The sequence below is a fragment of the Manacus vitellinus genome, unplaced genomic scaffold (genome assembly GCF_001715985.3).
Source record: "Manacus vitellinus isolate BGI_N305 unplaced genomic scaffold, ASM171598v3 scaffold_12_pilon, whole genome shotgun sequence".
Lineage (NCBI taxonomy): Eukaryota > Metazoa > Chordata > Aves > Passeriformes > Pipridae > Manacus > Manacus vitellinus.
Genome location: NW_021938949.1, coordinates 5,190,043 through 5,210,785, shown reverse-complemented (window position 1 = coordinate 5,210,785; position 20,743 = coordinate 5,190,043). Strand labels below are relative to the sequence as shown.

At 43.3% G+C, this 20,743-nt stretch overlaps 1 protein-coding gene across 6 annotated transcripts in view; it reads left to right on the top strand.

Moving 5' to 3' along the window:
* The window catches only part of EPN2 (epsin 2), a 35,953-nt gene that overhangs the window by 9,143 nt on the left and 6,067 nt on the right, over positions 1–20,743 (top strand). For 2 of the 6 annotated variants that reach the window (XM_018089265.2, XM_018089259.2), the window contains exons 1-6: positions 5,341–5,444; positions 6,350–7,123; positions 16,023–16,147; positions 17,582–17,674; positions 17,946–18,102; positions 20,449–20,619. In XM_018089265.2, coding sequence (XP_017944754.1) covers positions 6,529–7,123; positions 16,023–16,147; positions 17,582–17,674; positions 17,946–18,102; positions 20,449–20,619 — 1,141 coding nt within the window. In that variant the 5' untranslated portion in view covers positions 5,341–5,444; positions 6,350–6,528. Of the gene's footprint in view, positions 1–1,692; positions 1,767–5,340; positions 5,445–6,349; positions 7,124–16,022; positions 16,148–17,581; positions 17,675–17,945; positions 18,103–20,448; positions 20,620–20,743 lie in introns of those variants that run through there. The other 4 variants (XM_018089262.2, XM_018089263.2, XM_018089261.2 and 1 more) reach the window with 3 other exon arrangements.

The following is a 20,743-nucleotide window of genomic DNA, read 5'->3' as shown; positions in this document are numbered from 1 at the left end:
TTTAGAATTTCTGGTTCAGTGCACAATGGCTTGACCTCACACTGCTCTGTAATTCTGCAATACTCTGGTGTTCACTGCACACCAGCTCTTTGCTGTGTGAAAAAGAAGGTGAGATGTGCCCAAAATACAGGTGGCACCGTCGGTGACACTTGACCCGGCCGGAGAAGGAGGGCGTTATTTTTAAAGAGCTGTTGTCAAAGCTCGTAATCCTAAAATTAGCTCCCGGGGCAGGTCGGATTTGGATCGTTAGCGGTGATCTCAGGGCTCTGCCAGAGCCTGGCCCCTCTCACAGCCCCGCAGAGCACATTTGCAGCCACTTCCCACACTGTCAATAATTCCAGCTGGAAAGTCAAATGGAGCTGTGGATATCAAAGCACCACCAGCGCCTCTGGCTTGGCAGGTCCCAAAATAACGTGGGCAGGTAGTGCTGCTGTGTCCTGATGCTGTGACATTTCTGCTCCTCACCCCTCTTTCCGTGCCCTCTGAGGAATAAACTCCCCATTGAGCTCAACTACTGGTGATTTAAAGAGACCTGGAGTGGGAAAAGGTGTCACGGAGAAAACTTCAACAGATTGGTGTCCCTAAATCTCTTTTAGGGCTGAATGTCCATTCAAGCTGGAATTACTCTCTCTCTGTCTCTGAGCCTGAGACATGACTGTAAAACCACTGCAGAATCTAACCTTGGGAGTCATGAATATGCATCCATCTGGAGGAGAATTATCTTTCAGCATTAACTCTTTAAATAAAGAAATAATTTGGCCACCTGCTGTCTGTGAAAGCTGACCTTGTTCTCTCATTTGTAAAAGGGAGTGGAAAGCTTCCAAAACTTTGAATTTTGAACCATTTCCTCTTCTCAGAAATTACACTGAAGAAGACAAGCATTTAAGCTGTGAAAAATGGAAACGAAATCTTTCCTCTGGAGTTAACCCTGTTCTTCAAACCCTTTGCCAACCTGTATTTGTAGCTCATTTCCTAAATAAGTTTGAAGGTTGAGGAAGGGCATTGATGGTAATTTCAGTGTCTTCATTTGGCTGTTTAATTCCCATGAATTGCTGTTTTCTCTGCTGTACAATAGCGAAAGAGAGCTAATAAGTGTGTTACTTGTTGGCTTTTATGTGTAGTGCCAAGCTGCTGCTCTCCTCTCAGTGCTCTCCTCCAAGTGACCACAATGTACAGTTGCCCCTTTTCCTGTTTGGATTTGGGAACAAGGTTTGTGTTGCAGTTGGATATTATATCACAGGCAGTGTAATGACACCCTCTGGTCAGCCAGTTGTTCTCTGGGAATTATTTATGAAGAGAGAAAATGTCTCCAGTAGTGTGGGATCTGGTGTAAGAAAAACGCCTTTGCTGTGATTTTTTTCTGGATTACAGCCCCGATTTTTATATGAAGGTTTGTGCTCAGTTTTTCTTTATCCTGAATTTCTGACCTGTCTGTGGAAAACGAGACTTTCTAAACCACAGTGGGCTTGGATTTGTGCACGTAACGAGCTGTGCCAAGAAAACAGGGATGTGAATTTAGCGTCAGGCAACGGGAATCCTTCTTCTTTGCCATAAATAGGAGCTGGCTCCCTGTTGGGGTTGGGGTTGTGTTTGAGTGTGTGCAGGTGTGGTGTCTGTGTCTGTCTGGAGGAGCTTCTTCCCTGCTCAGCATCTGGCAGCTCCTTCTCTTTGCAGACTGGCGAGAACCTGATTTATCCTGGAATCCAGGTCCCTGGGGATCACCTGCCTCTCATTCCAACCTGATAGCAAGGAGAGCAGATCTCTAGGTATTTATGTGTATTTCCCCTGAGAGATGAAGCAGGAAGGCAGGGATATCTTTATGTAGATTGATGTCTGTAGAGACAGATCACACATTGACTGAAATAATACCTGTTTTCAAATCCTCACTTTATATGCATGTTACTTACAGTAAATGTCTAATCTAACTATATATCTTGTCTTTAGTACTGTTAATTAAGATTTTATGCAAGTGCCTGGTGAACTTCCTGTGTTTAATGTTAATTTTCACACTTGATATTAAAGGCTTTTTATATATTTCTGATCTGTGCTTAGCTGGATTATGTATATATTTACCTTCAGGCTGATGTGGAGGGCAGATATCAGTGCAGACAAACCCTGGTTGGAGTTTTACATTCCAGAGGTGTGAATGGATTCTGCTGGAAGCCTGTCTATAGGTGGATTTGTGTGGCTGTTTTTCTTTGAACTACATTTATTAAGGACTTTGTGGCTTGGCCCCATTTCTGGGTTAGTCTCAGCAAGTCCAAGATGTTTCCTCTTCTAGATTTCATTTACTGAGTTTAATCTCTTGTGAGATAGAGAGATGTCGAGAAGTTCAGTCAGGAATTCCTTCTGTCTGCATATTGTGTGGAGAAAAGCACCAGGAGAGCTCATTGTGTAATGAAACTGTTGGAATGGGGCAAAGGAAACAGGGTGTTCCCCTCCAGGTTACCCTTGGAAGCACAGGTGAGCTTCACCTTGTCATCTACAGACCTGGTTCCTTCTCTGTTTAAAGATGACAAGCTACTTAAAAACCAGAGAAAATGGCTTTGTAGGGACCAAGAGACAAAACAAGGAAGGCTCCCTCTTCCCCTCTCCCTTTAACCTTCCACGGAAACCTTGTCGAGCTCAACAGGCCTTTTTCCTGTTGGGAAGGAGCAGCAGCTTTAATCAGCTGCTCTTACTTTCTGCTTTCTTTGCAACTCTCCCGTTAAAAATGCAAACTCACATTTTTGCTGAAGTTGCAAGTGCATTGTGCTTCCTTGTGGTTTGTTGTGAGAACTCAATTCACCGAGGTTTCTGGAAAACAAAAAATCATCTAAACTTTCTGTGTCAGTGTTTGATTGTGCATCAGAAATGGTTCCTGTTTGGTGCAGTCTGGATGTTTGGCTTTTTGATCTCTTTAATGATAAAAGAGGCACTTGTGGGGCTTCAAGACTTGTGATAGTCAAGCAAAGTGCCTCCCATGTGTGGTGAGGAAGCAGGGAGTGTGTAAAACAGGTACCAAAAGGCTCACAAGGCTCCTGAGCAGGGTCACTGCCACTGCCAAGCAGTTACCTGGAATACTGGTGCAACTAACACTAGAGAGGAATAACAAGCCCATCAGCTTCCCACTCCAGCCATTCTTTGTGCTTTCACCAGAGTAAAATGAAGTTTAGAGTAAGTTGACCTTAGTGGCTTAGGAGTAAAGTAAGATTAAAACATGTCCATCAAGAAAAGGAAAAAACCCAGCCATGAATGTGGCTCTCATTAAATGCCTTTGTTTTCATGATTCAGAGATATGAAGGTGAAGGATCATGGCACCATCGATGGATTGATGGTTTCAGAGCTGTTACTGAACAACAAGTGAACTATTTTATTTCCTGAAAGAGTGAAAATGACTCGTTTCACTTAATCCAGTGTGTTCTCTTCTGGAAATGTTTGCTCATTGTTCTTCCAAAGCCCTACTCCAGACTTACTCTCTGCTAGTAGCCACCTTCAGGAGCTTCACACTAGAAAAGCTTCCAGTTCAGGGTCCTGCCTTTCTTCCCTTGGTTTCTCCTCTGAAACCAGATGCCTGGTTTCCTACTGGGGCGCAGTTGGGAAGGAATGAAAGCTCTTCTCTTTCTGGGGCTGTTTTTTGGGACCTTGACAGCTTTATGTTGCATTTATTCAGCTCCAAAAGTGAGGCCAGAGTTGGATCATTCTTACTCTTCTCACAGGCTACTGTGCAGCAAAGCTTGGGAGACTTCAGATTGAATCTTTTCACTGTGCTGCTGTGTAAAAATGGCTGGATTTGGTGCAAGAGGGAGAAAGGGGGAGCAGTCACAGGGTTTGGAGGTTCAGCTTGGCGTGTGAGACTGAGCCCTGATGGTCTGTGGCCCTGCTTGTGTTGAGAAGGTGATTAATTCTTCAGGGATTTACATGTGAGGTGTTAAAATGATTTTTTTCCCAAAGCTTAAACAAAGTTGTAAAGTAATAAAACTTCTCCTTTTTTTTGTCTTGGGAGATACACAGGTGAGGCACTTGCTCCTATATGTACTTGTCAAAATAAGGCCTCTCGTCCCTGGCCTTGAAGAAATAAAACTCTCACAAGACAGGAATGTTTTTTTCAGAGATTTACAGCGGGTTAAGAGACAGGAAACGGGGTTAGGAGCAAATGGTTGGTTCTCACAGGGAAGGGCTGTTCCCAGCCAAGTGTCCTGCTAAAGATCAGTGCTCCTGCAAAGATTCCCTTTTCCAGATTGTTCCTAAATAAGGTGGGCACATCGAAGCAAATCGCTCAGATTTGAAATGAATTTGAATTGAAAAGAAGGATGAAAGGTTGAGACCTGCTGAGGGATAAAGTGGCAGATGAAAAATGCACAGGGAGAAGAAATGACCCTGGGTTCATCTGCAGGAGCAGAGGCACAATTCCCAAAAGGCACATGGACTTTACACAGAGATTTGTGTTGGAGGATTTTTTAGCCTTGGTGGACTTGTTATCTTGTTTTCTAGTCTTCCTGTTTTTGATTTTTCATGTTATTTACTGCTTTTCTGGTTGGATGACAAACTCAGTCCTTGTGGGGGGTTGGATTCTTCTTCTCTGGGATCTGTATAACCGTTGGAATTATGTTTGTGATGTGCCTGGCACTCGGATCCTCTGCTGGCTCCACTTTTACCAGCTGAAGAAGTTCCTGACTGCAGCCTGCTCCTGGTTCTCTGTGACCATCCAGATGCCCCTGGATACCTGGTTTCTGCTTTGGCTGTGAACTTGCCTTACCCAGTATTGACATGAAGAAATAGTTTAGGATAAATAAGATGTGTGTTGTGGGCTTTGTAAAATTTATTTTTTTTATTTTTTCTTACTGTTGCCCTGCCTTTTGCAGGTCGTGCATTAGAGAGTCATCGCAGGGGCAGGTGATAATTTGGGCAATGTTAACTTTGTAAATGGCATGTTTATGTATGTTTATAGTGCACAAACCTGTAAATGCCCCAGAAGATGCCCCTTTTTATTCCTGTTGCCACCAGCCATCTGCCAACACACCAACACTCTCCTACCCCTGGTTCCAAATACTGGGGGAAACACCAGGGCGATGCCATTTACCTGAAGTTTAGTGTTGATCTCATTTAAAGTTCATCTTCCTTGATGTCATAGGAGTTTTTAATCTGCCAAAAATTAACCTCAGTGGAACAAGATAAAATACAGCAACTCATTGGAGTTGTTCTGTGGTGGTTGAACTTGCCCAGAATGGTTTTCTGGGAAGGGAATATGTCTTTGTGCTAAAATAAATCCTCCTGGAGCTGCGTTGACACTGAATTCTGCTCGCATTCCAAATGGCACCATCCTCAGTTGAAGAATGATAACAATTCCAGGCTTGAAATCTGTGCTTCACTTCTCTCCAGTGTCTTTGTAAGGGATAGGGTTGGTTTTTTTGGAGTGTTTGGAGAAACATTAGAGGACATCTGGAACGGGCAGCTCTGTTCATGTGAGTTTGGTTGCAGAGTCCTTGCTCAGTGTTGTGCAACTGGTGAATATCAGGGGCTGTTCTGTGTTAATGGAACAGCAAAATCTGCCAGTTTGCTCAAGTAATTTATTCTAAAGCTTAATAGGCCTCTGTTTACTTGAAACAGTGACATTAACTGAAGAACTGACACAGCTTTCCAGCTCCAGAGCTTGTCCTTGGGTTTTCTTGCCAATCATTTTGGCTTTACAGTTCCATTCTCAAATAATTAAAAATCCTTCTGTGCTGTGAGCAGAAACACTGAGCAGAAACTGTGGGTCTGACGAGTGTTGTCAAATGTACAAAATAAATGCATTTGGGAAAAAAAATTCCCTTCTAATCTGCTTATCATAAAAGGTCACCTTGAGTTGGTTTGTGTTGTTCTGGGGCTCAGGTCTCCTCCCTGGGCCTCAGGATCTCTGAGTGGGTTTAAACTTACCTGGGGTTTCAGAAATGGGTAATTTTTAGGAATTTTGCTCATTCCCTCAGTTCAGATTCCTGCAGGAATGGGAGCAGTTGTCAGTGTTAGAGAGAAGCTGCTAAACACGGAATTTCTGACGTGGTTTGATCTCAGCTCTGTGAGCACTGTAATTAAAAATTCTGGGTTTTTACTTTGGAAACTAAGCCTGTAATTTCTTGGACTTGGGTTTGATTTTAAAATTTTGCTGTTCCATCAGCACGGTCGTCTTCTTACTCTTGTTTTACTCGGCGCTTCACGTTTTTAATCTTAAATGTTTAATGTTACTCATGAGAAGAGCAAGTTGTTTTCAAAACGAGAAGAAATTCAGGGAGAAAATTCATCAGTTCGCTCTAGGAAATTTGTCCCAAGTGGATGCAGATTGTTGGCTGTGCAGGAACACTAATGTGCTTTGTTTTCTTTCCTCACTCAGGTCGTGATTTTCGTTTTCTCGTGTCATTCTCTTGAAGAGAGGAAATGGTTGTAGTGGAACGTGTTACAAATAAGCCACTGATACGGAGCCTTTGCAGTTCAGAAACGTTCATAGAGGAGCAAATTTAGCCCTTTTCTGTTTGTGTTCTGCAACCTGCCCGGGCAAAAAGGGAACTAAAAATGACGACTTCGTCTATCAGACGGCAGATGAAGAACATCGTGAACAATTACTCAGAGGCCGAAATAAAAGTTCGGGAAGCGACCTCTAATGACCCCTGGGGTCCTTCCAGTTCGTTAATGACTGAAATAGCAGATCTGACTTACAACGTTGTGGCCTTTTCTGAAATTATGAGCATGATCTGGAAGCGGCTCAACGACCACGGCAAGAACTGGCGACACGTGTACAAGGCCCTGACGCTCTTAGATTACCTGATCAAAACCGGCTCCGAGAGGGTGGCCCAGCAGTGCAAGGAGAACATTTTTGCCATCCAGACGTTGAAAGATTTCCAGTACATCGATCGAGATGGCAAAGACCAGGGCATCAACGTGAGGGAGAAGTCCAAGCAGCTGGTGTCGCTCCTGAAGGACGACGAGCGACTCAAGACGGAGAGGGCCCAGGCCCTGAAGACCAAAGAACGCATGGCCCAGGTGGCCACTGGAGTGGGCAGCAACCAGATCACCTTTGGCCGAGGCTCCAGTCAGCCCAACCTGTCCACCAGCTACTCAGAGCAGGAGTATGGAAAGTCTGGAGGATCCCCAGCCTCCTACCATGGCTGTAAGTACAGGCAAACACACGGGAGAAGTTCCTCTTCCTTTTCTTTTGGGAGATTTTGCATCCAGATTTGCTGTTGGAGGTGAGGGTGAACCTGAGGTAGCTCAGTTGGTGGGAACATGGTGCCAATAACACCAAAGTTGGTGTTCAGCTTTGGGCTCAGTCCCTTTATGGGATTCAGTTGAGTTGGACTCAGTGATCCCTGTGGGTCCCTTCCAGCTCAGAATGTTCTGTGGTTCTGGTTGTGCTGCCTTTGTGGATCTGCTCCGTGGCATCACTGTCTCCTCCCCTGCCTGGTTAAATGTTTGCTTTGGAGGGGATGTGTATATTGACTTCATTTAAGAAGCAGTTGTTCCCTGGCAGTTCCCAAAGGTAGCACTGTCAGGCTGCTTTTGGGAACGTGCTCCGGTGTTTGATGTGGTGGGGAGATTGGCAATGGATTTTTCCTGGTTTTTTCCTCGGAAATTCATTCTTTTTGTGAAGTATAATTCATGGAATCATAGAATGATTTGGGGTGGAAGGACCTTAAAAGCTCATCCCATTCCACCCCCTGCCATGGGCAAGGACACCTCCCACTAGCCCAGGTTGCTCCAAGCACTGTCCAACCTGGTCTTGAATTCAAGAAAAAATTAGAAATACAGAATATTTCCTGGATCATTTTGCTACTTTATGCTGCTGCTATTGTACTTTGGCAAGAGTGCTGCTGTTTAATTTCCTTTATTGCTTACTCAGCAGTTCTTGGAGTAGTAATGCTTTGAATTTGTCTGTATTTAAATATTTATACTCTCTGTCTTTGGTGTGTAAGTATCTCTACTAAATACTATATTTCATTCTTAAAAAATTAATACAATGATGTGGGAAGAACAAATTCTTTCTGCCACTGCTTGGGGGGAACTCCCTGTCATGTCAGGAAGAGGCCTGATTTGGCACTAAATCCTCCTTAATGTAAGTAATGATCTGATGAAAGCTGCTTTGGCTGGAATGTCAGTGGTTGTGGTCTAATTCTGAAGGAAAATCTTGTCTTTAAATGAATGTTTAGGGTGTGTGGAGGGCTGTAACTCAGCCAGGGTGGAGAATCCACTGAGCACCAGTTCTAGGAATCTGAAGTTTGTCATGTCCTGGGTCCCAAAGTGCTCTGCTCAAATCATAAATATGTGAGTGTGCAAACACTTCCCGGGGAAGGCAGGAGGAGGTGGCAGGAAAATCAAACTAAATCTGTCCATTTAAATCTATGGAGATGAGCAGGAAAAATTATTTCCAAAAAGAAGTATTTTGCAAATAATGGGCATGAAGATTTTCAGGTATGAGGTTTTTTTAATCTTTTAATTAGGAGCTGGATAGCAAACCTCTTGGTTTTTGTGTAATAATCATATTTCTGCCTGTTCATATTTTCTATAGGTACATAGGTTTTTTATAATAACCACACCAGAGCATTGTTTCAGTGTGACTTTTTAAAGCACATCATATATATTGTTACCACAACAATAACATTTTTTTTTCTTTTGAAGTCTGCGGATCACTGTTGACTACAGCAAAAATTCTTAATTTAGGATATAACTTGAAATACTGTTTTTGACTTGAGCTGATGGACTAAATAATAGTGACTGAGTTCTGCTGAGCACACCTTGGGTTCCACAGGGTTATTGTTTCACCAGCTCCTGCCTCTAATTAGTGCCTGGAACTATTGTTTGGCACGTTAAATGCTACCAGAGGCTCCAAACTATTCCTTCTGGCAGGGTTGAGCAATGCAGGGTGTGTTCCTGGATTGTTCCTTGGGAGAAGCAGCAAATTTGGCTGTTCTTTCAGTCCAAATGTGGATTTAGTGGATGCTCCCATTTCCCTGTGTGTGTCTCCCGTGGCAGGATTGCTTTTGAGGTAATGATTTCTTAAGCTTTTCTTCCTCCTCCCTCCCTGAGCACAGACCTAAGAAGCTTTAGAAATCTCAGGCTTTTTTTTTTTTTTTTTTCTTCCTGGGTTGTGGCCTCTCCTGGACTTCTCACAGTGGATCAGCCCAAATACAGATGGCTGTTGGTTTTTTATATTTTGAAGTTTTAATGTGTTTTTGTCAGGTTTAATTGAGCATAGCAAAGCAAGCCAACACCTTTCAGAACAGCTGGGCTTATATACTCCTGGTATTGGAAAATCTTTAGATTTTAGAAAATCTGATATTGGAAAAAACCAGCTTTATCCCAGGAAACGAGGAAGGAGTTTCATTAAAATCCAGACATTTAATCTGTTACATAAATGTAGGGTCATTCCTGTGCCTTCTAAATTTGATGGAAAAGATGCTTTTCATTATTTAAAGTGGAAGAGATTGTATGCATCCTGTTTTATTTTTTTAAATGATAACCTCCTTTTGTTCTGAAAAGATGGATTCAGTGAAATATGTGAAAGGAATTAAGTTATGCTTGGCTCCTGGGAAATATTCTCCTTGTAGCAGCTCGAAGATGTGGTTGCTGCACTGTATATTCTGGCAGAATTCTCTTTCATTCCTCTGAGCCTTTGAAGAGGAGATCAGAGACATTTAGATTTGCAATCTATAGCATGAGGTTTGCCTCTTAAAAATGTGCATCCCTCCTCTTTGCTGAATATATCACATGTCTTCTTAACAGTCAAATATCAGTAAAGTTTGGGAGAGTTAGCAGCCTTTTTGCCAACATCACTAAATGAAATATTTTGTCTCTCAGTGGTTTTGGCATCAGCACATTTTACTTTTGTTCCTCTTTAGTGGGGATTGCAGATTTTGGGAATGCATTCCCCTTGCTTGAAGAGATGATGTTGGGCTATAAAATCTGATTTTTGATGCTTTCTTGCAGAAGAAATGAAGCCTGAGCTGACTGAAAGAGCTGGGTAGTCCCTCCAGGATAGATCATTGGGGGAACAAGAACTTGCAGTGGATACTGTGCTGGATTGTGCCTGAGGGATCTCTTCCCTTTCTGTCACTTCCTAAAAGTGCAATATTGGATAAGTCAGTGGCCCCTTTTTGGTTTGGTTTGCTCAGAATGTTGAATGAGCTGCACTGCACAGGCTGAACACTGCAGTGCTCACACTCCTGCCCTTCCCAGCCTCCTAACACCTGTGGGTTTGAATCCAACAGTTGGATTTTGTACTTGATGTTGAGCCAGAAAGGGTTTTCTTAAAGACTTGCTGGTCATCATGTCCCAAATTTATCCTTTATGAAAAAGTAAAAGCATTACTTCCAGCCTGTGTAGTGTGGGAGAGTTCAAGATGGAAAAGGATCTCTTGACTCTTGAACAATTATCCCTCACTGCTGCAGGCAAGACTTGGCAAATAAGGACATTTCTCCCCATTTCCTTGTGGATATTTTCATCTCATCTCTAACAGTCCTTTAGAAACTGTGCAAAGTGAAATGGGGAAATGTGAGAGTTTTTAATAAGATCCTTTCCCCCAAAGCTTTGCCTTAATGACTTGGTTGGCCCTGAAGATCTCAGTGCTTGGGTAATTCCAGGGAGTACATTATGGTGTGTGAATGTGAAAGTATTAGTATATTTTTGCTACTTAGTCTCATAACCTGTAAGTGGAAGCCAAGAGAGATACTAAAGCAAAAAACAGAAATTAAATCTCCTCCCAACCTTCATCTTGTCAACAATTTCTGACACACTGGGAACAATTGCTTTTATCTTCCAGTTGGCAATTAATGTTCAGATTAGGAGCTGTTAAATATTCCATGACAAAGTGCATAATAGTTCTTTATTATTTTGGAAAACGTGTAAATTCTCTGGAGTTGCAGGAAATCTGATGTCAGGTTTTATTTCACTGTGGAGGAATGTTCTTGTGTGGTGCTGAGCCCAAACCTACTGGGGAGAGGAAGGAATATAAGGTGGATATCCGAAATCTTTCGGAGGAGAATTTCTTCGCTCATAACGTGGTTTCGTGTCTGAAAAATTGTCTTTATGCTTTTATACATCAGTCACCCGGTTTTGAAAACTTCAGCCTCCTGCTCCTGGCCTTGTTTCATCTACAGCTGCCAGTGACCACTTAAATAGGATTCTGGATTTATGGCTGCACAAGGAAAAGTAGGATGTTCTTAATATAGACCTCTTAAGCCTGATGTTTCAAGCCTAGGAAGTGCTGGTCATGTTTTAAACCCAAGTTTGCTGAGGCCTTACTGCTTTTTCAGAGATCCAATCCTGTCATGCCCAAGCCAGGATGTCCCTGTGATATTTTGGGTTGTCTACACACCCTTCCCTTTCTCCATGTGCTCCCGTGGGTTTGGGAGGCAGAGCCAGGCTGGGGTGGGTTTAATGCCCTGATTTCATCGACACAAACGTGTGACCTGCTTTCAGAGCAGCACTGCCCCGAGGTGGGCTCAGCTCAGCTAAGCTCAGCTCACATTCATTGTGCAAACAGCCTGTTTGAGAAAAGATCGGTGAAAGATGGGCTGAAAAGGGCTTTTATGGATCTTGGGAAATGCCAAGTCTGTTAACCTTTCCTGTAAAGATTCTGGGAGCAATTGTCTTCAGGTGAATTAATGAGTTTTTAATGTTTCCAGTGATTATTGATGTTAACTCGACTCATTATTTAAAAGCAGTTTTGTGAAGCCTCAGCAAGGTTATGTTCTCTCATCTATTTTTGGCTTTCTCTCCACTTTTATTTGGAGTAGAAAGTAAATCAGAGGAATTGCTGTTTGGGGTTTGACATGATAGGAAATTCATAAAATCCCAGAATGGTTTGGGGAAGGGACCTTAAAGCTCATCCAGTTCCAACCCTCTGCCGTGGGAAGGGCACCTTCCACTATCCCAGGTTAATCCAACCTGGCCTTGGACACTTGCAGGGATGGGGCAGCCCCAGCTTCTCTGGGCACCCTGTGCCATTCAGATTTCAGAATGCTCCTCTTTTTAAAGTTGTTTTTTTTATTTATTTAATAACTTACAGGTTTTTAACAATTTGCAGGTTGGAACACATCTCTGCCCTTCCATCTTAGTCAGGGAATATATGACTTATCATCCAGCAGTGAATCTGGATGAACAGTTTGGATAATTCCCGTAGTTTGAGGTGTTGAAGGAATGTGGCAGACTCCTGTCAGATGTCACTTGACAACTTGATTAAATTCTCTCATCATATATTTCTTTTTCTGGTGAAGGTGGGAAGTGCCATTGGTGTATCCAGGCTTCTGTAGTGGCACTAAATGATCCAACTCTGTTGAGCTGGATGTAGGGATCACCTGGGAGGAAAATGCTCCTAAAACCAAAACAAACCTCAAGGATTTGTTCAGGGTTAAATGAATTTCAGAAGTGCTCTGTGTGCTCAGCACAGTTAAATCCTGCAGGAAGGTTGAGCAGCTCCACCTTGTCACGTTCAGAGGTGTTATTAACTCTCCTCTTGTGTCTGAAAGATTCTTTAATTCCCAGTGGAAAGGTGGATTACACAACTCCTCCTAGACTGAACAGTTTGCACAAACCTTCCCATCATTTGAGAGGCTAGATTGGCTTTTTGAACGGATCCCATCCTTATTTGAGTGGTCTTTCATTGGAAGACTAACAGATGGGATCTCTGCTTGGTTCCCAAGGGAATTTCTGTCGGTTTCTGAGTTCTTACCTTGATATTAATCTAATTTTTCAAGTCAGCCTTGGTTTTGTCTACATTTGTGGGTGCACTGATTGAGGGAGGAAGCAGCTTTTCTTTCTGAACAGCTGTGACTGAGAAGTGAAGTCTGTTCTTCAGAATTCCACCTGCAGATCAGAAAAAGAAAAACCCCAGGAATAACAAAACCAATCCCAAAACCCAAGCACAGCCTTCTGAATGGGAATGCAAAGTCTGACTGGTGTACTGGGAGTGATTTTTGTCAGTAATGCAGGCAGTGACTCTGCTTTCCATGTCCTGTGTATTCACTTCAACTCAGCCAGAGCTATCGACATCTACAGAGGGCTTTTGATATTGCCAAGATATAGGAAATTATCAATAGATGTGTCTGAAAGACAGCAGAGCCTGGCCTGGGGACAGATGGTGGAGCAGAATCCTGCTTTAGTGATTAACTGAGGGTGGAGATGATTCCCTTGCCGAGCAGCCCAGCCCGGTGGTGTCGCTCCCTGCGGGAGCAGATTCCCACCAGTTTGCTTCTGGGCAGCCTGGAGGGACTGGGATCTCCAAATTCCCAACAAAGCAGGGCTTAGCAGGTCAGAATTGATCTATTGAGTCCCATCTTACATAAACATCTGAGTTAACTGTCATGTGCTGGGGGATAAGGGATGCTTTGTGTGGCAGTGATCCTGTTACTAAGGCAATAACCTTTCTGCTGGATCCTGGGAATTCAAACCTTAATGCAGGATGAGGCCCATATAGGAGTGAAGTTGCTGCATAAAGCATGTCAGGTTACTCCCAGGAACAGTGTTTTGAATTTTCCTTAATCCTTTCTCAAACAATTTGCTGGCAGCTCTTTAATGTAGGTGGTTTTATAACACTGCAGAGGTTTAAATGTAAAATAGCAACATTTCTATAGTTCGGGGGTTTTTTTTTCAAATGAGGCCCAAGGAAGAATTTCAAATGGGCATTTTTCTTTTTTTTTTTTTTTTTTTTTTTGGAAGTGCCTTTTAGAGTTAATGAAACCAAGTAGAATGAATTGCTGGAAAAGCCTGAAAGTGAAAAGAAATAATTTATATCCGTGAGACGCCGTGTTATCCACGTTCAGATCCTGGAGCTGCTGATGTTGGGCTCTGCTGGGAGCTGTGAGCTCATGGAGCTCCCTGCCAAAGCAATCCAGCCCTTCCTGTGCATGGCTGGGAGGTGAGGACCCCCCAGGGGAGGGCCAGTGGGATGCAATTCCTGCTCCTTGCAGCTTTTCCGGGCAGAAGGGCCATGAGCTGCTGAAAGCTGAGACTGGTGAGTGTGTTCAGCAAGTCCTTCCCGTGGAAATGGCAGGAAAATCAACGGGATGAACCCATTCCACATCATTTTAAAGCCATTGTACCTTCAGCTTCTGAGCTGTTATGGAATGTAGTAACATCAACAGGGATGGAAAAGCTGATTTGCAGGAAGGGCAGGAAATCCCATTTCCCCCCACAACTGCAGCTGAAAAACTGGAAGACCAGGAGGTGCCTCCCTGCTCATGGTCCAGGTCCATCTGCTCTCAGGTGACTCTGTTGGTGTCCCATTTGTCCCACACTTATCCAACTCTGTTTTTAAACCAGTTACAACTCTTTCCTTCTCTATTCCCTGCTGGAAAACTGCTCTTCTCTACTTGTCTCTTAAATCTATTCATGGTCAATTTATACCATTAGTTCTTGCCCCTTTATCTTAAATAGCTTTTCTGGCTCTGTGGTGTTTGCAAGCCTGATATATTTAACAACCATAAACTGCTCAATCTTCCTTTTGCAAAGATAAACACATAAAACATTCTCCATGCTCTGAAGGGAAGAGTTTCCACCTCCATTCTGGTTTTGAAATCACCCATCTTGGGTTTGAGTGACCAGAACTAGTGCTCATGTTTAACCTCTCTTGGCTGGGAATTATCACGTGCTTTAGTTATATTGTTTTTAATAGTCCATATAATATATCAGAGAGCCTGGCTGTGACTATTGGAGCAAACAGGCTAAATTTAGTTATTTCATTTGAAAAAGTAATAGAATTGAGGGATGAGTAACATCTCTGTTGCAGTAAGGAGCTTGTCTGGTTGGCTTGAGAGCCTCAGGATCAGCACAACGTGGAGGGATCGTTCTGGGGGATAAATTAATGTGTCCCTTTAGAAACAGAGTGGGGTGGGATGGAAAGGTCATTCCTTTTTTAGGGAGGGTCACTGCCTTGAGGCCTGTTGGAGGAGAGAGGAAGGTGCACTTCTTGTTTTGAAATGTCATCTTGGAGAGACAAGACTGGGAAGTGTTTGCAGGATTAAAGTAGTGATGAAAAAGTGCTTTTTAAAACGTAGTTTGGCAATCTCAAACATGCCCAGCTGGCCTGCTAAGAACAAACTCGATTTCTTAGACCTTGCCATGCTAGTTTAAAAACATGATTCCTCTCTATTAAATGTCAATGTATATTTTGCCAAACCTAATTATCATTCCAGCCATTAAATACAAACTTCCTTGCCAAACTGAGATAAAATTTCTGTGTGAATGATTTGATGCTAGAGAATTATTTGTGAGAGTGAGCACAAAAAAAATGTTTAGTTACTGTCTAATGCTAAACCTACTAGTGTTGTCCCATTGGGATGGGAATTTCTGCATGTTGCTGTCGTGAAAACATCAAGAAAAGATGGTTTGTATGTTGAGAAATTGCATATTTTAGCTGTCAAGCTCGAGTGTTGCTCGTGGAGTGGGGGAGATCACAGCTAGAGCTCAGCTAGTGGAAATCTTCCTCCAAAAAAAGACCAACCAACACCAGAAACCAAACAACGCCCCCAACCCATAGACCAAACTCTTTCTTAACAGAGAATGATACAGTATTTGTGTAAATTTGGGGTATGAAAGGCTGGCTTGTTTGTCCCTGAGCCTGCTCAGCAGTTAAGAATAGTTCTTTATCTTCCCATTAGGACTGTATTATTTTACAGAAAAGTGGGTGGTATCCAGTTTTACCCCGAGATTGGCCAACTCCCAGCAAATCCTTAGTGACATTGGGAGATGTGAGAAATATCAACAAATGTTTTCTTGAACAATTAATTCTCTGCATTTTTAAGTCGGTGTCCTACCCCCAAAGTTCTCAGGGTGTCCAGGGGTCCTCGTTGATGTTACAACCCCACTAAAGCCTTTGTTTTCCAGGAATATTTGTCCTTTAAACCAACTGACTGTTGAATTGTCGTTCCCCTCAGCCACGGTGGGAGCTCTTGGAGGTCTCCAGTCTCCCTGGAACGGGGGAGGATCCGCTCAGAGCAAGAATCAAACGCGCCACATGTTTTCTGTTGTTTGCTGTGTTTGATGTGCTAAACCTGGTGGGTTTTGTCTCCCAACAGCGACGTCCCCTCGAGTTTCCTCGGAGCTCGAGCAGGCCCGGCCTCAGACGAGCGGGGAGGAGGAGCTGCAGCTGCAGCTGGCGCTGGCCATGAGCCGGGAGGTGGCGGAGCAGGTCGGTGCCCGTGTAGGTTTTGCCTTTGATAGTTGAGATTGCAATCCTGGTTTGGGTTTTTTTGGGTTTGTTTTGGTTTTTTTTTTTTCCTTCCCAGTGGCAGCTTGGCTTTGCTCCAGGTGGAAAGGCCATTTTGGAAGGTGTTGCTCTTGCTTTTTTTTTTTTTTTTTAAAAATCTCTTTTTTTAAAGTAACTCCAGCCTCCGAGCTGTTGAGACTAGTGGAAGATGACAGTCACTTTGCGGGAAGACTTTGTGTGGGAGGATGTTAATCAGCACATTACTGAAGATGTTTTCAGTTAGGAAGAGCTGGAAGCGTGACTGGTCCTGAAAACCTTCATTAATGTCAGTGAATTCTGATTCCAGTGGAATTTTGAATGGTCTGGTTGTTTGGTAAGAGTGTCTGGAACAAGAGGGTGACCTGACACAAAGTACCAGAATATATAAAGAACTTGGTTTAAAGTAACTTGATTCCTAATCTGTCACCTGAGTTATGTTACTGTGCTAATTCTTAAGAAGTTCATTTTGAATTTGGAGTAAATGATAGATAAATAATTGTGGATAAAGTCTGCTTCATGTTAATATATAACGAAGTTGAATCTCAGCTATGAGTGAAAATTCAAGTCAACCCTGCTGAGTGTAATATTTTAGAGGTTTCCTGTGACAATTTAGCTTAAACTGCATGTTTAGCATTAGTATCTCTATGCTTGGAAAGGAAAACTATCACTCAGTAAACTTTATCATTATTGAGCAATAAAGGGAAAGAAAATATAAATCAGAATCTAATCAGTTGAAGTAGCTTGAAAAATGACAAGGAAAATACCAGCTGGGGGATTAGTCAACTTCTGAAAGATGTGATGCAAGCAAAGACATTTAAAGTATTTGAATGTACCACAAACATTGTGGTTTACAGATGTTTAAACCTTCAAATTACAGGGAGTTGGCTCGACTGATTCCCTTGGTGTTCTTTCTAACACTTGTATCAGTGTGGAGGGAAGCTGAGAAAAGCCAGGGAAATTAGAGTTTAGTTCCCCACAACCGTCAGTGGTTCCAAATCATGGTGATCATTTAAAAAGGGGCTGTTTACTCGAAGTTCTGTGGTGTTTCTACCTAGAAGCTGAGTTTTGGAAAGAATGTTACATTTATATTCCCATCAGGAATAAAACAACACGAGGGTAAATGTCAATCAGCAGACTGGATTGTGATGACACCGCTGGTGTTCCGGGGTCGGGGTGCTCCTGACCTCTGGTTGAGGCAAGAACCGCAAGAAAATTCCTCTCCCTCTCTCAGTCATGTCCAAATTCGAGCAAATAATCCCAGCAGCGGTGGCAGGGAGGGCTGGCCAGGCCTTCCCTGGAGGTGTCCTGCCCAGGGGTTGGATTCCTGGAGGGAGCAGCAGCCCAGTGCAGGCTCATGGTCTATATCACCAGTGTTGATTTCCTTTGCAGGAGGAGCGCCTCAGACGCGGAGATGATCTGAGATTACAGATGGCTCTGGAGGAGAGTCGCAGAGACACAATTAAAATTCCCAAAAAGAAGGAGGTAGTGCCTTCGACTAAGAAACTCCCGGTTATGCTGCCAAAAGCTGAAATACAGTAACACAAAATAGCTTAATACTGAGCTCTTGTATGCTTTTGGGATTGCTTTGTTGTGTAGCTTTAAAGCTTCTTCCGTGTGGGTTAAATTTCGAACTACTAGTCAATGCAGGTGTGTAAAAGGAAAAAAAAAATAATAATTGCCTCTTCACTCTCATGGGTTTGTACTTCAGAGTGACAATGCTCTTGATTAAAGCTCAGATTATTCCTGCCCTCAGCACACCACTTTGTTGGACCTGATGGATGCCCTGCCCTCCTCGGCACCGGCCCCGCCGAAAACGGAGCCGTGGGGACCTCCCGCTGTTGCAAACCAAACTGATCCCTGGGGAGGATCCACAGTTACAGCTCCTGCCTCTGACCCGTGGCAATCATTTGGTAAGGAGAAAACTGCCAGGAGGAATGTTATTTAAAGGGTTTTGCTTTTTGATGTTGAGCTTTTCAAAGTTCCTCCGTGTCCGGTGTCACGCTCGGGTATTAGTCCATCTTGATTGGTTCCCATACTCTAGAACTGACATTCCCCAATTCATTTCCAAGCAGAAACAAATGGAAATTCCACTCTTTTTAAACAGCTGGGTTTTTGTGTGTGCATTCTGTCCATTGTACTTCAGGCTGGTGGTTCTACAACCTCTTCTTTAAAGTGCTTCAAAGTCATTTACATCAGCATTCAACACATCACCATCAGGTTCCTGATGAAAATGTTGAAGTTCAATAATGAAATGCCTTGTTTGGGGTTATTTCCCCTCCTCATGGTGGCATTTAAGGCACCTACAAAGCTGCTGGGCCAGCTGCAGGTCATCATTCTTAAGTGTCATCTGTTTTTCTTTTGGTGACAGGAAATCAGAAGAAGCCCAAGTTTTGGACCCTGGGGCTATTCAATGTATTTTTCCATGGTTAAAAACAAACAAAATCCGACTTTCTTCAATTCTTCTGCTTTGTCTGTCACCCTCTGACAGGATTTCCCTTCCATCAGTTTTGGCTGTAGTGTTCTTTGTCAATGCCTCCAACTTTATTCCACCACAGCACAACCCCTTACTCCAGCTTGCTGGTTTCTTGGCTCCCAAGGATAGTCCTGAAGATAAAAGATTTAGGAGTTTTCTGATAAAAAGAGTCATTCATTAAACTGTATTTCTCGAGTCCTGCATGTGCTGTGGTGTTCCAGTGGAGCTGGTGGAAGCTCCGCGAAGGGATCTTCCCAAACTCTCTCATTTCCTGCACTCCCTTTATGAAGGAAAAGACATTTTGGGAAGCTTCAGTTGATGGGAAATGCTGTCATTAGCATTTCTGGTGGGGCATTGCTGTAGCTCAGCGCTGAGGGCAGATAAAGGAAATGTAAGTACTGGTGTGGGAATAGTTTGGCTTCCTTGGAGAGTTCTGGCATTTCCTGGTGCGGAGCTGCAGCGAGACCGTGGGCCTGTTGACGAAACAAAACCCAGCAAATTGGGATTTGTGCCATTGTGTGCAGCACTGAATTGGTTTATGAGAATATTGTCATGCCAAGGGGGGTTGTATGTAGTTTGGAAAACTCAAAATAATTCTCAGTTGTCACTTGAAAGCCACGTGGTGGTTAAAGATAATGGTTGTGCACGTGGGGCTGATCCTGAACTGCTCTTACACAGTCCTCAGTTAAATGGAATTAAACCATTCCTGCCGAGAAGGTTCATAGGGAAGAGGAAATATTTGCATGTCCTGCCTGGTTTGGAGGGAGTTGATCACTGATCAGTTGTGCAGGATGTGCCTGGGAAGTGCTGGGCTCCCATTCCTGGTGCTCCAGGAGGGGGATGGATGTCAGGCCCAAGCAAGAATGACCTTCCAGCACCCACCTGGGCCACTGCAAAAGGAACGTGGGATTTGCCTCAGTATTCCTGGGGTTTAATAACTTAAAATATTGGTAGAAACAAGAACAGAATTGCTTTGCTGAAAAGCAATAAATTAGGCTGGGGAGGAAGAAGAAAAACCTGGCAGGAAATTGTAAATGATGAGAGGAGTTTCCTTCTCTTTTCCTTCTCCTTTGTTTGGTCTTAAATTTCCCCCTACCCTCGTGCACAACCTGAAGCAATTTGGTCACTGAATTTGTGGGAACGAAGAGTTGTCACAAATTTTCAATAAAAACGAGAATCCTGAACATACAGGCTTTGGGTTAAAGAAAATAATAAGGGATATCAGTGGAAGCTCAGATCTGTGTCAGGAGTGCTTACACACGGGAAAAAAAAGCACAGCTGGCTCAGGGAAGCTGATTATGTTTTTAAAAAATAACAGTATGGTTAAAAGAGTTGGAAAACATTGCATCTTTGTTGTCTTTCTCCAAGTGTTAGTGTTTTGTATCTCATACCTTTTACCTCTGGGCTTTTTCTAAACTTACCCCTGAGCTCATAAATAGACCCTGTGATTTAGGTCACCTCTAGTCAGGTATTGTCAGTTGTGGTGACAGTGTCTGTAACAAAAGCATGTTTATTTTCTTGTTGGAACTGCAGATATTTTTATTCAGTTTGAAAGGGGGGGATTTGTTTATTCATCTGCCTTGCACAGAATTTCCTGGTGCTTGTTGTTCAGGGCGTGTGACATTGGTGCTGAGAGTTGTCAGTGTTCCTGGTGCTGAACTGCTTCACCTGTTTATGTTCAGTGTTAATTGGCAGTAAAGGCACATAAGAGAGGTTAATCTCCCAGGAAAGCTTTCCAAAGTGAAGCTGGACTCACTGGGGTTCCCGCTGACTCTTTTTGCAGGTGCCAAACCAGCTGCTTCCGTTGACCCTTGGGCAGCACCAGCAGGATCCACAGCTCAGCCTCTGTCCAAAAATGACCCTTGGGCTCCTGCTCAGTCGTCTTCTACTGCAGCAAAACCTTCTGTGGATCCCTGGGGACCAGCACCTGCAAACAAACCTCTCTCTACTTCTGGTGAGAAACAATCTCATGTTATTTGAGTAATGAGGAGAAACCCCGATGATGTTCTTGCACTGTGTGGTTCAAAGCAGCTGGGTGCTGAACAGTGTGCAGAACTGCTCTGTAAGATAAAAGGGAG